This window comes from Aplidium turbinatum, chromosome 9 (assembly GCF_918807975.1).
Source record: "Aplidium turbinatum chromosome 9, kaAplTurb1.1, whole genome shotgun sequence".
NCBI lineage: Eukaryota > Metazoa > Chordata > Ascidiacea > Aplousobranchia > Polyclinidae > Aplidium > Aplidium turbinatum.
The window spans coordinates 15,957,935-15,974,498 of NC_137480.1; the positions used below are offsets into that span (position 1 = coordinate 15,957,935).

General features: G+C 38.2%; 1 protein-coding gene across 1 annotated transcript; it reads left to right on the forward strand.

Moving 5' to 3' along the window:
* The first annotated feature begins 11,395 nt into the window (after positions 1–11,395).
* LOC145777351 (beta-1,3-glucosyltransferase-like) lies at positions 11,396–16,560 on the forward strand. Its single transcript, XM_082588712.1, has one exon. The coding sequence runs from the start codon at positions 11,431–11,433 to the stop codon at positions 12,886–12,888; it is 1,458 nt and encodes a 485-aa protein (XP_082444838.1). The 5' UTR covers positions 11,396–11,430; the 3' UTR covers positions 12,889–16,560.
* Positions 16,561–16,564: the final 4 nt, after the last annotated feature.

Below are 16,564 nucleotides of genomic sequence, written 5' to 3' on the forward strand. Positions count from 1 at the left end.
AAGTTCAGCAGAATTTGACGTCAGTGCCCAAATTTGAATTTATACTTCTAGTAATTTGGATATTAAGTTAATGTCTTCCTAAAAACCATCAAAAAATTATTGTTCTTTATTTTATGATTTGTTTTAGCAAGTAGCCTACGGTACATCAAATACTGCGAATGCGGCGCGGAGGAACAAACTGCTGACCATGTCGTTCTCGAATGCCCCATCTACAAGGCACCAAATGAAACGCAGTTACGCATGGTAGAGCAACGCTGGACGAAGCTACACTCACCTGGCTCTCCACCACCTGCCCTGAAATTTGATCTAGTCTCAAAAGAAAGAAGAAGACCAAACCTAACAGTTTAAAATAGATGAATTTTTAGTTGAAAGAATCAGTTAGCTTCACATAGCCTACCTAAAGCAACTGGAGGTTGATGAAGCCATGCGGAGACGACCAGTGCTGTATTCGTAAAAAAAAGCACAGGGTATAATGTCAGGTTTGCCAAAATGATAAATATAATAAGTTACACAACTTGCAAAATGCTAATCTTTATTCTACCATAACATGAATTATTATCAACATCAAAATTGGACGAGAGGTACAAATCGTTTATTTTTGGAAATCCAGAGAGTATGCTGTAGTCACTACTCACTGGTCAGTGATGGGCATTATCGGCGATAATTTTTTATCGATATCGCTTAATTATTTTTTCAGTTATCGTTATCGCCAAAGGCAATATTTGATTATCGCCGATAAATTTTATTTCGGATCAACACACAAGTGGAAAGACCACGAAACAGTGGCGCGCAGTGGCGTAGCCAAGGGGGGGGGGGGGGGTTGGGGGTTACAACCCCCCTTTGGCACGCGTGTGACGTCACGATATTGAGAATGATGCTTTGAGTCTAAAAAAAAATTGCCTAATTTCAAACAAAATTGCATTAAAAGAGCAAGTTTTGCCAATACCAAACATCTCAGCCAGGAATTAGCAACAAGAAAACATAGAGACTTAGCTTTATTTCCGAAAAATGCCGAAGAAAACATGATCTTATCCTTTTGCTATGCCACCAGACACCACCATTTTACAGGAATATCCGTAACCACATTTTTGTTGAAAATGCTCTCAGAATGCACCAAATTCAAAGAAATTTTTCAAAATATTCTGGGGGAGGCCCCTCAGACCCCCCGCCGCTAGGTCGTCAAAACCCCCCCTTTCAAAATTTCTGGCTACGCTTTTGGTGGCGCGGGAACTATTTTTCTCTAGGGGGGGCTGAAGCTGCCGTAGTATTGTGAGCTTCTGGGGGAGCTTCGCTCCCCAGACCCCCCTTATGTGGGAGAACGTTTAAAACTGGTAGGTAGTAAGTTTTATAGGTACCTTCTGTGTGAAAAACGACGCCAAAGCACACACATTGTAACTTGTAAGAAACGAAGAACGGCAACAACAAAGCAGCTGTTCAGAAAATTAAAATGAAAACGAATTAGAAAGTGGTATGAAAACGACAGTTTGTAGAAATGAGTTCTCACACGCTTCCGAAGATTGCTTTTTGCTCAGGTTTTTCCCTATGAACTGTGTCATGAGTTTTTTGACATCGACATTGTTGAAAATGTTTTGGTGGACATGCATCAACGCAAGAAGAGTAACTTTTTATTGTGTCATTGAGCTTCTCAACCACGTTTTCAGGCGTCTTAGAGCAGAAAAAGAACGTTCTGATGATGCAGCTGAAACCGGGAAGCAAAGGCAGAGCTCCACGAATTTTCACGTTTCTATGAAAAGATCTAGTGTTCGAGGGTTTAGTTGCGATATTATCTCAGCAGTTACCTTTTGACCGGAGTTTGCGGTTTTTTCACTTACAACATCGCTGAGCAATGCAAGTTCCGTTTTTAGACGATATTTTCTAATGGCATCGGGTAAGTTGATCTCAGTATCAGATCCTTCCTCACCGTTTGCACAGCTCAGAAGGGCCTTCTCTCTGTTGGTTGCTGTAAACAGATCCACCTGGTCGAATCTTCAATCAAGCTCAGCTTGAACCAAACCAAGGGCTTCCATTTATTCCCCCGCAGACGACAAAGCATCCAATTCCTCTGTGTTTCGAAATTTTGCTGGAGTTTTGCTCACTCGGGGACCCTTTGGTGTCTTTAAGTTATTGGCAGACGCAAAGACGTTCGCTGCTTCCACAAGCTTGGAAACGGATTTATCTATGCTGAGATTTTTGATCCGTTTGCGGAAAATGGTGTTGGATCCAAAGCTGAAGAAGCAGAGATCTTGTTTTGGAGCTGTCTTGCGACGGCTTCTGCAGGCGGAAAAACTTCACCTCTGCAGGTAATCGCAAAATAAAGTCGCATCGTGCGTGCTTGTTTTACCAAGCCGAATATCTTTGCACATGCGTCTCCTTTCATTGCACTATCTTCTGTAATGCCGGTCAGACATTGCAACAGGGTAGGGTAGCACTTAATAACACGAGCGAGGGCAGAAGCACGAACGCACCAACGAGTAGGACACAAACCCAGCGAATTGCCGGCAACTTCATCGGACATGACATGAAAAAACGGCATGAATAAAGATTTACGTTTAGACGATTCACGAATTACAACTGCAACACCTTGAACGAAGTTTAAGGCATCGGCAATAAGCCTCACCTCCTTTACAACCTTTTGCAAAATCAAATCGAAAGCATGATTATTGATTAAGCTACTGCAGTGAATGTATAACGATCCAGGGCATAACGCTTTAAGTTTGACCCGCACTCCGTTATAACAACCAGATCTCTTGCTGTTATATGCTGTATGTGTAAAGTGAATATTGCAGAATGACGTCCAATAAATGATGGATCGCCGTGTTAGTATTAGTAAGGAGGGTGGCTGGAACCATAGGCGTAGCCAGGGGGGGGGCGAAAGGGGCCATGCCCCACCCCAAATTTTCAAAGACTGGACTCCGAAGTTGAGCCCTTTGTTGAAAATTTAATAAAATTTGTAGAAATTTATAACGTTTACCAAGACATCTGGCTATTAACACCCCCAAGGATTGATTTTAGACACACAGAAAGACACCAATACATTTTGCAAATTGTAAATCGCGCAAAATTTACGCGATTTACATTTCTTTTATCTAATTTGTGGATCAATTTCAGAATGGCTTACTCTGTTGGGTTTTTGTGTAGTTATTGAGTTTTTGTATAGCTGAGTTTTTGGTGTTCTCTGATTTTAGCCGCAGTTTTTGCCCGTTTGTGTGTAAGAGCTACCTTTAATAAGTTAATAGCTGTTTTTCCGCTAATAAATTTCATTCAAATATTACCCTAAAAGTGTTTTCAGAAAGCGCTATAATCCATTATTTGAGTGTAAATTTGCAAAAATTTTCCGGGGGAGCATGCCCCTGGACCCCCCTAGAATAAGCGTGCCTTCGGCACGCTCTAACCCCCTACCACTTTCATTGCTTCCCTTGCTCAACCCACCAGGATACGCCAATGCACATCAGGTAGCGATGGACCGTTGGTACATAATCAAACACTTTGTCGTTCTCATCATTTCATCAAATATTTGGCCCCCCCCCCAAATTTTTTTCTGGCTACGCCACTGGCTGGAACCGCTACTGCGAGGTATAGCTCCCTGTAATTGACGACTCTTTATTGCGAATGATGAGCGCGATCACACGTAGCCTAATGGGAACTCGATTCATCGTAGCAATTATTGCTCGAATAATTTTTTGAAAATATGTTAGCCTATGTAGGCCTACCTTAAATTGTCAGAATTTTCTAGGGGAGGCTGAAGCAATTACCAAAAATTCCAGGGGGGGCTGAATTAGCTCTAGGGGGGGATGAAGCCCCTTGAGCACCCTTACTTCCCGCGCCCCTGCCACGAAAGGTAATATATTTTTACTAGCTACCTAGTTAATGAAACTAAAATTGAAACCAGTTCTTCTTCAGTGCCTGATGTGTGTGTGCACAGTTCGTTGTCAGGGGAGGGTGCACGCCCCCCCCCTGCAGCGTCGGCCCTGACAACACAATAATTTTTATAGTTGCAAAATTGCAATGCAATGAAATGCATATGTAGGGACCCGTGATGAATTTCTATTGTTTTTAACTTTCTACAAAATAGAATTCTCCCATATTGTTTGCGTTTTTTGGGAAGCTTACTTGTTTTAAGCAAACGTGGTTGATGAATCGTTTTCTACGCAATGACCCAACCGCAGTTTTGACCAAGATTCTGTTCTATAGCGATTGCTGGCTCAATTTTCTCCGTTTTAGCCAAACGTTGCATTACGACGTAAAATCATTATGACGTAAAAGCTTTGTTACGCCAGCAGCGTATCTGCTGTCTTCAGGGGAATAAACATTTATTCCAAAATGAAAACGTAGAACCCCTGCACATGCAACAATTCTCTTGTTGTTTTGCTTCAATCGGCAATCGCGAGTGAATTTTACAATTAAAATGTAAGCGCACAGGCGACTTTGCTGTAAACAGCCCTTTAAGCAGAAAGCAAAATACAAAGTTTGGAATTTTTTATGGTATTTTTATTTGATTTTATTATTTTGCCCACTGCACGTGAGCGGCAGTGTAACTCAATTGATAAAAGCATCCAACTGATATCTGAAGGAATAATTATAAGCACGGCGGTTACCTTAGTGGTTTGATTCTGGATCAAGAGGTTGAAGGTTCGATACCCACTGCCGCGATTCTATTCATGCATAACCTACAAAAAGTTTTGTCCCTTTACAGTATATTATGTTCGATTTTTCGTCATGTTGATGAAAACAGTTTGTGCTGCATAGGATGGGGCTATTGGGGCAGCGCTAATCAAAAAAAAATATCGTTATCGGACATTATCGGCGATAATTTTATCGTTTATCGTTATCGCTTAACTTTTTTTTGATTTATTGTTTATCGTTATCGCTTTAGGCATTTTTCGTTTATCGATTATCGATATCGCTTAACTGAAAAATGAGTTATCGCGCCCAACACTGACTATAGTTGCTCGAAAAAGCAGAGAGTATACTACGTATACCGCCGTATACCCTCGAATACAGCACTGGGGACGACTGAACCTCATAACCAATACAAAAAAACAAAAACACGAGCATTTAATAAACGTACGGTGAGCTTATAATGCAAAAAATTGTATACAGTGTTTTGCAGCAACGACAGTGGTGTAGTTTTAAAACAGGAATCGATAACTGATGGGTTCAGGAATGTACACTATTTATTATTTGAACATATTATTTGAATTATTCAGATTCAATCAATCAGTTTGGCGGCTGCATAGCCGAGTGGTGAGAACACTGAAACGGCAATCGAGAGGGCACCGATTTGACACCGCTCAAGAGCATGCGGCTGTGTCTGTGGCAGGACACTTTAAGGCATGCCTGAAGGTGGACACGAAGATTGGCTTCCTTGCCTTCCCGTCCACTTACTCTAAATCTTCATTCACCGGGTGAAAGCCTGGATACGCCAAACAAACAATCAATCAGTTTAAAATATGGCAAGGTCCCAACACCTTAATGGCATTAGGCGGTATTGCAGGTCTTTATGTGTGAACATTTACAATAAACTGTGTGGTGGCGAGATTTATGAACAACTGTTTGTGTAAATTTTGGAAGAGAGGTTGTCTGATCATAATTGCTATTTTTATTATACTATTATCCTAAAATCTAACCTGAAATTCTAAATTTCTTGGTCGTAAATTTTTGCGACATCATGCACCGATGTTTATTCGAATCATCGTCATGATTCGGATGATTGATTTTATTTATTCGTCAGCTCAAAGCAAATTCAACAATTCACACTTTTATTTTTCCGGTTTTTGTTTTCCCACGCATGAAAATGGTAAAAACATTGTCAAAACAAAACAAACAAATTACAAAAACCAATTCGCTATCGTGATGCGTTGTTGATTTTTCAAACTTTGTTTTTCATTGATTATAGAGGAGGTTCATGAAGCAGTTTATTTTGGTTGTCATTGGTTGCAAAGACCGTTTCTAACTTACCGAGTTGTCAAGCCATCAAAAATGTTTGATAGGAACCTGTGCCACTTCTGCAGTGTATAGGACAGCTTGCATATTTCAAACATGATCTGTTATTATCTTAACAAACTAACCATTAATTGGTTTTGATAAGTTATCAAAAATTTAAACTGGTGTAAATTCTACGCAGAACTTTAGCTTCTTTATATGATCATTAGGGCCATTTTTATTTGGCAGTGGCTATTTGACCGGCGCCGGTCTTTGAATCTGAAACACTATTTGACCGGTCATGACGTCACTATATATAGGCACTTCTTTCTTTTTCTCTTTCAAAGCAAAAGACGAGAAGAGTGCCTATATAAGTTCTAAATTTGACTATTATGTTCATGTGATAGTCGAATTTAATGTAAATAAAAATGTAATGCGTGACCGAACGACAAACTATGAGTAACAAAGTCAGAGTTTTTTAATTTTCTTGAATTTGAGAATTTCTCTGGATAATTTTCCGTTTGTCATAAGAGGATGTGAACGTGTTTGCGTAAAAATGTAATGCGTCGTTCGGCAAACACGGTCACATCCTCTTATGACAAACAAAAAATTACCCAGAGAAATTCTCAAATTCAAGAAAATTAAAAAACTCTGACTTTATTACTCATAGTTGAAAAGACATAAAAAATTGGGCTGTCGGCTTCTGAAATTAAAAATTGACCACAAAAATGCAGCAGCCTAACGATTGAGTCACTTCGGGTCAAAATTTAGTTAAAACTTAAAAAAAAAATATGCTTCCGCATAGTATCGAACTCATTCCCTCTGGAACACCAACCGGAGACGTATCCTACGTCAGGGTTGCAAGTATCGGTTCCAAATCGCTATTCGATAGCGCTATTCTCTACTTTTTCAATATCGATTACGTCCAAGTCTTTTCTTTTTTCCGCCAATATTGTTTATGGATTTTTCTTTACTTTTTTTGACTGAATCGATATTCTTTATTCGATTGTTTTGCGACTTTTTTCAAGCCTTTAATTATACTTGATAACATACGACAAACAAAGATATCATAGCATGTTTTGACGCTCATGCCAGAAAAATGATACTGGAACAATACCGATCAAGCGGAGTTAAAAGAATAAGCATTTTGTTTGAAGTTATGCATGATTGAGCAGAAAGGGAACGCTGGTAGGCAGTATAAAATCAGATACTTGATTTGTATTTTTTTTAATTGCGTTTAATATCAAATAGCCTATCCTTCATTCTCTACTTTTTTGGGAGGCTATTGAAATCGGATATTTCTCTACTTTTTTGGGAAGCTATCGAAATCGGATATTTCTCTACTTTTTTGGGAGGCTATCGAAATCGGATATTTCTCTACTTTTTTGTTTGACTATCGATATCGATTTATCCCCTACTTTTTTCAATATCGACTTGCAACCCTGTCCTACGTGCCACCCAATCAGTTGAACATAATAGTCGAATTTAGAACTTATATAGGCACTCTTCTCGTCTTTTGCTTTGAAAGAGAAAAAGAAAGAAGTGCCTATATAGTGACGTCATGACCGGTCAAGCAGTGTTTCAGATTCAAAGACCGGCGCCAGTCAAATAGCCACTGCCTTTTTATTTTGACCTAAAAATTTTTTTTTGACTTAATTTTTATCAAATTTTGACTTTATTTTGACCTAACGAAATTGCTTGCTTGTAGAGGCCACAGTTCTTCCTTGAATTGATACCAGTTACTCAAACATAATATTTTGTCGATTTCAGACCCAAACGTGTTCACTGTTCAATAAAAGTTTGCCTGGATTGCGATGTTTCTTTTCGCTCCAATCCAGCTTGATGGCGCTTACTTTTCCTGTGGCTTTCAACAAAATACATTTTCTCGCACTTCACTATTAACTCGCAAAAATTGCACCTTAAATCACCCCCGGGAGTGGCATTAAATTCCCCAGGAAAATCTCAACAAATCTGTCTAACTTTTGCTGAAGACGATTTAGGCATTTTTATACTATAGAATGTCAGTAAGCTATTGCTAAAATCCAAATTGTTGATTTTCGAAAAGACCACGTTTGTGAAGAGGAAGTGTTTTATAAGAATTATTTAAATACGTAACAGTAAATAAACAATGGACAATTTGCGATAAAAGTTACTGCGGATCCAAGTAGGCATTGTGATATATTTCCTGCTTTTATGGGTTAATTGTGTCGCAGTTCCTGATTTACAATGCTTCTATGAGGATTTTGACAAAACTTACTCTCAAGAAACACAAAAAGTTTGTCAAAAGCCATAATTTGACAAGTTTTGACTTTATTTTGACGAAACAGTCCCATAAGTGCTGAAAACAACTTTATTCTTTGATTCGTGGACAGACGAGGTCCTTAACATTTTTTAACTTTATTGACTTTTGTGGCCCTAATGATCATCAATATTGTGAAGTGTAGAGTTAAAGTGTGTAACTGTGTATGTCAAAAGCTTGTGCTAATAAAATAGGCACTTAATAAGCCTAGACCTAGGCTAAATGTAAAGGCCCTGGAAACTCCATGGGGACAGAAAAAGTGCACTTTTTAAATTGGTTAATGCAGGGACTACTTCTACCATCCCTAGGTTAATGCTTTGTTTAATATAGTCACATTTGTAGAAATTTTATTGAGATGGTGCAGCTGAACTCGGAACTCGCCTATAGTGACACCTAAAGGACCCTCTGAAAAAGTGTCATTATTGTTAAAATCGACTTGTAACTTAGTTTAAAATTGAGACTTTGCAACAGATGCCACTATAGCGAAATGACACCCTAGCACAATCAGGCCTTAAAACTCGTGTTTTGTTCCGGCAGCGATCGTGGCCTACCGAGAGCTCCTTCTCGGCGGCCAAATCTGCGTGCTTGCAGGACAAAATACAAATAACGATAGCACGAGTAAATAAAATTAATCGTGCAACAATGCTAAAATGATCACTTAGCGTTGTTGAACTCTGGCCAACGTTTTGCCATAGAATCGTTGTACCACGCAATAACTGCTTTATTGGGATTGTAATCCGGTATTGCGGAACCATCTCACGACACTGAATTGTTTCAACTGTTTGTTGCTCAGTATATTGTTTCAACTACATACCGCCTTTCATAAAACCTGACAATTTATTCCGTTATGATGTCACCATTGAGGGTGTGAAGTCACTAACCCACAGCTAGGGATGGGCAAAATAGAATACCGAATATAGAATAACCGGTTGTGAAGCCTAACCGGTTTCAAAATGCATATGAAATCAGATAATTGAAACCGCTTTAACGATCGACTCCGTACCACTCCGTCTGGTCGCAACAAATTCGCTGCAGCGAAAGTAGAATTGTTTATCGATTTAGTGCAATCCGGCATAGGAAAAACGTACGATTTTCGTTGTTCGCATTAAAGAGATCTTTCTTGTCAAGCGCAATAATTTTGTGTAACTGCCACATCTGCTTCTTCAGAGAGATGTTTTTCAAGTGCAGGTTGAACTGCCACTAGTGTTGGGCGACATTGAAAAAAACAAAACGATACGATATTTGAAAAAATACTCGATATTTCGATACTTTTGTTCTAATTACGAAAAGAGTTTCTCAGTCTTTGAAATTAGCGTCAGCAATAAAAATGCAGAGGCCACACGAGCGCTTGTAAGGTTAGGGTTAGAAATTCCTGCCAGTCGTTATGACACAGCCATAGATTTGTTCCTTAGTCAATACCCTGATGGAGCTCTGCGAAAGAGGCGTGTGGATGGGTATCAAAGCACGAAAGCCGCAAAACGTGGACGCTTCATTGCGAACGGCAAAGACGGTATAGATTTACAGCCAAACGATGAGCCTCTTGATGTGTCTGATTCCAGTGATGACGCGACAACCTCATCCTCCGATACAGCATCTGATGATTCCGATTCTGACATCTACTTCTTTATCAAATAGACTTTGTGTTGCTAGCAGTATCCCAAATGTGCCGAAACTATGTAATTGTAAGTGCATACGTAAATCGAGGCAATCTTCTCGCAGGGAGCTTTAATTTGTTACCGGTACCTGGTTGAGCAATTAACGTTATTATATGATAATTCAACGTCGCTAGATGTCGAATTGATGTAAAACAAACGTAAATTTCTTTTTGGGCATTGTTGTTACGCAATATAACCCGCTGGGAAAATTAAATCGATTTGTGCTGACTCAAACGTTGAATCAACCCAAAATTAACTTACTTTTCCTCCCCGTGAGTTATTTAACGTGAATTACCGTAACAGCGTGCGTATCGCGTTGCTCGCTTTATCGCTACTTTTAGTATTATTACATCACAACAAATCAAACAATGCGGTCGTGATGGACTACTCTAGTATATTTTTCGTTTTACATATTTTGGTACAATTTTTTTCGTAATAAACGTTCAAAGCAATTGCCGAAGCAATTTAACTTTTGCCGTTTGGCCTCGGCAACGTTTTTGTAAGGGTTTGCAGTTACGAGTTAGGGCTGTGATAGTTAAAACATCGGACAAAATTGAAATAAATATCGATATTGAAAAGATATTGTATCGTAAATTTTAATTCGATATATCGCCCAACACTAACTGCCACCAAGATGAGATCATGTTTGACTGGTGAACATTTAAAAAGCCTAAATTTGTTACACTGCATTAAGCAATTTTGTGATGTTCATTGTTTTTGTAAAATCATTAAAATGTGTTGATGGTAAAAACGGTCAATTATTCTAGAATAGATATCTGTATTCTATATTCGGTTTCAGTATTCTAGAATATTCTAGAATAGCTAATTATTCTATTTTGCCCATCCCTACCCACAGCGGGAACATTTTTCAACTCTGAAGACACGTGTTTTACCCTCGGATGTCAACTAACCTAGTTCTCCTTTTTAACAGCGATTCAATGTCCGACCACATTGAATCAACATAAAAACGACAATATGGCCAGCCGATGTAAATTAGCACTTCGGATTAACATTTTGTTAAAATAAACGTCGCAATTACAAACAAGACTTACAGCGCTAGTGATCGCAGCTGGATATATTCCGTATATACAAAAGCAAATATTCCAGCACAATACAACAGTGGTGATTATGACGCGCTGACCTAATTCTACGAATTCTACGTCACTCATTGATACTACATATTTTCGACATTTAATCCACAATCATTCTATTCCGAAATTTGATAATTGGCTAGACGAAACCGGCGGCCAAACTTGGCCGACTCAGGAGGTAGCACTGGCGGTCATTCAAGCACTACTTAGCGGCCATGGCCGCCAGCTGCTTTAAGGTTTGCACAATTCCACCACTTAGAAAATTCTTTCTTTGATTTATAAGGACAACCATTTAATAATAAGCCTAAAATCATCTTGTCCTGAGGTGAGCTTAATGTTACACGAAGACTGCTGTATTGCATGAGCCATGTCATTGTATTTCTTATAGCCTATATGTTTTTTATTTCAGGTTTTTATAAATGTTTGTTTTGGTTTTACTGTATACTTTTGTTTTACATTGTTGATGATGATTTGTATTTTGCTCCTTTATTTTTTGGCAAGCAGTGTAGTAGCTGAAGAAACTTCTTCATTGCTGGTTATAATTCGAAGCCAAGCTAATGAATATCACAATCGCTTGGCAAATGCGAAAAAAGTCAATTTGGAAACACAAATAGAAAATTTTAATTTGAATGCAAAGGTATTATTGCTTCATCGTGAATGGCCCATTGAAGCTGCATGGGCAATTTTGCCTTTGATGCCTGATATCGAAAGAAAATATGCTGAGCAGTATAAATGGATTATGTTTATAGAAGATGGTACTAACGTAGATGTTAAAGGACTAATGTCTGATGTGCTCCCCAACTATGATTCTGACAAAAACTTATATCTTGGCAGATGCCTTTTTGACAATGAAATAACTATAATTCATCATTTTGCCTTCCATGACGGGAAAGTGAAATCATTTCAATTTCCCGACTTTCATGCTGGATGGATACTAAGTAACTCTCTTGTGAAAAAAATTGGAGATGAATGGGATCAGAATCAGATGAAAGATTTTCAAATTGATATTCAGCACGAAGTAGCTATGCAGCTGAATGACAAGCACAGCATTAAAATGACTTGTGCTAAAAAAATCTGTGGTGCTAAGGACAGTACAGATTGTGTAACATGGATTGATTACAAAATTCCTGATTGTGGAAATAAAATTGGTCTCGATAATATATTAATCAGTGTAAAAACTACTCAAATGTTTCACAAGACTCGGTTGCAAGTTGTCAAAGAGACATGGGGACAATATCCTACTAACATCATATATTACAGCAATGTTACTGATTCTACAATACCTACCATTGACTGTGGAGTTCCAAACACAGCAAGGGGACATTGTGGTAAAATGGAAGCAATTATTAAAGATGCTTATAATAATGAAAAGCTTAAAGAATTTCCATGGCTTGTCATTGCAGATGATGATTCTATAATTGGTTTATCTCAGCTTGTCAACTTGCTTAACTGCTACAACTCAAATCTTCCTATTGTCTTAGGAGAGCGTTATGGCTATGGTCTGAATTCTGGACAAGGTTATAGTTATATTACTGGCGGAGGTGGAATGGTGATGAGTCGGGATGCAATTAATGCTTGGGTAAAAAACAACTGTGAATGCCCGCAAATTGATACGCCGGATGACATGTTTCTTGGGCAATGCTTTTCTTACCTAGTTGGGATTCCAGTAACCCACTCGCCTAGATTCCACCAAGCTCGTCCTGCCGATTACTCCAATGGCTATTTGGGCAACTTGCAGCCTGTGTCTTTTCATAAGCACTGGGAAGTTGATCCTATCAAAGTCTACAGGACTTGGTTTTCTGAAGAAGATGAAGAGGCGTTTGGCTCGATGCCAGCTATGGACCCAACACAAGCTCCAGATCCTATTCCAGTTCCAATACCGCCTACTCCAACAGAAAACACCATTAGAGATGAATTGTAATTTCAAATATATTTTGGTGAAGGAAGGGATTGTGTCCTTTCTGGACTGTCTAGTGTCTGTATTATACAGTATATATTTAATTGGGCACTCAGATTGTACATACAAGTTTCAAGCATTTTGGTAGGCTATAACATTAAAAAAAAGTTTGATTTTATTCTATAATGAGTACCGGTACGTACTTGCAACAGTATACAGTATATATTAAGCATAGAAAGTAATTTATGTTATTACTGAAGTTAAACAACAAATTGATGTTTTTCAAAAAATTTAACATTGCGTATTGTCACTTGTGTGTTATTTTGCAGTTCATAATGTTTCCTGATTCTCTTAGTGCTATTTTTAGTTTGTGACTTGAGTATTTTAAAATGAAAATATTGCTGTTACATATTTTGGAGGTTTTTATATGAATGTGATGCAGTAGTTAATTTGTTATCTTTAGCACTGATGTAATTGGTCGTATAGCATTCAGTTATTTCTATTTGATGACTGAAATATCACACATTTTCCACTGGATTTGATGCATTAAATATGGGTCTGCTACTATTCGGTGAGTCTGATTCGGTGAGTCCGATTCGGTGAGAGCCTTTTTCGGTGAGAGCTCTATTCGGTGATTTTTTTGAATTTTTTTTTGAAAATTATTGAGTACCGTAGCCTAATTAAAACCCCTAACCCCAACCCCCCAAAAACCCCAACCCCCCAAAAAACCCCAACCCCCCAAAAAACTCCAAACCCCCAAAAAAACCCAAACCCCAAAAAACCCCAAACCCCCAAAAAACCCCAAAATCCCAAAAATAACCCAACCCCCAAAACCCCCATCCCCTAACCCCTATCCCCTAACTCCTATCCCCTAACCCCCATCCCCTAACCCAGGGGTTCCCAAACTTTTTCAGCTTGTGGCACACTAGAAAAATTATGAAACGCTTGCGGCACACTGACAAAAAAAGAAAAGTTGCCTTAAAAAATTATTCTTACGTTTTAATGCGATGGATGTGCTTGTTTATACCAACACATACGACTGAAATGAGGTTGCATTGTTGACAAACATACCCGCATTTCATCGTTATTTTTAAGCAGTCTCTCTCGTTTACAGCTTTTAATTTCAGTCAAAACAGAAAAGCCATGTTCACATGGCCATGAAGATTGAATATGCAAATGGCAATATAGTTTCGATTGCTTTTGCACTGATCATGGAATAGGATTTGGAAGCAGACAGCCAAAACTCATCCAAGTTTTTTTTGTGAAAACAGCGTTTGAAAAAACAGGTCGTTTCGTAAATCAATGAGCTGTTCTTCTGCTTCTGCAGAAAGATTGCTTCATTCCTTCCAAATGGTGGGAAGTAATGTTGCAGTGCAAGCTGAAGTCCAGACAATGTGCTCACAATTTGCGGAAGAATTTCTTGTTTATGAGGTGATTCATTAAGAGCGGAAAACGAATCAAAGACTTTCTTCGAGACTTTTATTTCTCCCCGCATCGTAGGACAACAATCAGTACAAACGCTCAAGCAGCTACTGCATTTCAACTCAGAAAGCAAAATATTTTCATCTGCCAATTTGAATATGTCTTCTTTGATTGTGTCCCTCAATTCTTTGCAAAACAAACATTCATTTTATCATTTACCAATGTTTCAGTGTTAATGAAGAGAATAAAAGCCAGCAAATGAGATTTCCCAGTTCTGTCAGTAGATTTGTGAACTTGTAAAGATCATAGCACAGACAGCTCGTTGTGTGTAGCAACAAAGTGTTTGCAAACTTGATCCATTAAACCTGAGGATAGCTCTTCTATCGTTCGTGAAATTAAGTTACAGTAGGCTATGTTATTTGACAACGGAACTCTAACTTTTTTGGGAGAAGCACTACGGTACCAAACATTTCTTCAACAACAACGGCTAATGCCGGTCCAATTACTGTTTCTGCATCCGTGTGTGCTTTTTTGTGTTTCGCCAACAAGTGAGCCACTTTGTAACTTGCAATCAATCCTTTTTCCTGCAGCTTGAGGTAGTATTCTTGATCTTTGCCTGCTTGTTTGGGACTTCAGGTTCGCAAAATATCCTTTTGGTTTAGCCCTCAATGTTGGATGATTCTTCTCCAAATGTCTGCTAAGCTTAGTGGGAACAAGCGACTCATTAGATAAGGCTTTATTGCAGATAATGCAGAAAAGTTGTTGGTTATCTTCGGGTCCTGAAGCAATAAACCCGTAATGAATGTATTTTTTAGCAGCCCAATCATGACGTGGCAGTTACCCTACTCTATCGGCAATGCCATAGTTGGTTTCATCATCACATCTGTTTATTTATCATCTATTGAAGCAGTTAGAGCGCTTTTAAGTCGCATATGCTTGTCTGCATGGCTTATTTTAAATATTTATACAGTTCTTTTCCAAAATTCCAAAAAGATTCACGGCACACTTAAAAATTTGTGGCGGCACACTAGTGTGCCGCGGCACACAGTTTGGGAATCACTGCCCTAACCCTTAACTCCTATCCCCTAACCCTATAACGGCAATGATAATTAGGCTACGGCGCGCAATAATTTAAAAAAAAAACTCACCGAATAGGGCTCTCACCGAAAAAGGCTCTCACCGAATAGGGAACTCACCGAATCAGACTCACCGAATCGGGCCATTCCGATTAAATATGTTATGAAGGTTACTTGCTGCAATACGGCACCAATTTGGTGGTGTAGTTAGATTTATATGTACTGGTGCAATGAACAATAAAAAGTTAAATTAGTTTCTGATAATTTAAAACACTTGCCAAGTTTTTAACACCAAATAGCTATTGTTTGATTTGTTAAGTCAGAAGATTAAGATGTTGTAAAAAATTTGGTATGCTCAGTCCTGAATTGCCACAATTGTGCCTGGTTTGTACAGTTTTGTTTAATAATGTGTCATTTCTATATCCAACACAGTGACACAATATGACACCTAATGAGCACTTTTTGATGGGAAATTCATTGCATTGTTTTTGCAGCAAATCATATTTGACCAAAACCAGTAAAGGTTGTTAGTTTACTTTATGCTTGTTCCACTCAGTTACTTATAAGTGGGCTTGAAAAATTAAAATGCTGCATTCCTGCAAGGATTTATTTTGCAAATTATTGAATTGATTTTCTTGCATGTGTTTACACTGCCATTATTTTGCTTGCAGTCTTTTAAATATGTGGACACTGAATCATTGTCATATGTACTGTATGACAACATGGTTATCAAAATGGTATGCTTATTATTCATTAGCTCTAAAATATTTCTTGGCTGTCAGATTTCTGTGAATTAACTTGTAAACACACAAGTTATCATGAAATAATGCAGATTTGTGATGGGTTTATGTTGCATAAAATTCTTGCTTTTCAAGTGTTATATGTTAATATTATTTGGAGAAATTTTCAAATTCATGTAAAAATTTATTGTGAAAAATAATGCATGAGAGCAATTCTATGTGGAACTTATTTATACTGTTGCTAAAAAATTGCCAACTTTTAGTAGAACAATTATGCAGGGTTTAAATATTTTACCAATTTTTAGTAAATAACTGATTAAAGTTGTTTATGTATATAGCTTGCTATTGTATACATGTGTTTTGTAGGGTGTGAAATGTGAATATCAAAAACTATCTTCTATTGGCTATATCTTTTTAATCAGCGGTGATAACTTACTCATCTAGATTACTTTTTTCAGGCAT

Excerpts from the sequence above, each read along its gene's own strand:
- LOC145777351 (XM_082588712.1), top strand. The coding sequence starts at position 11,431 with ATGATGATTTGTATTTTGCTCCTTTATTTTTTGGCAAGCAGTGTAGTA.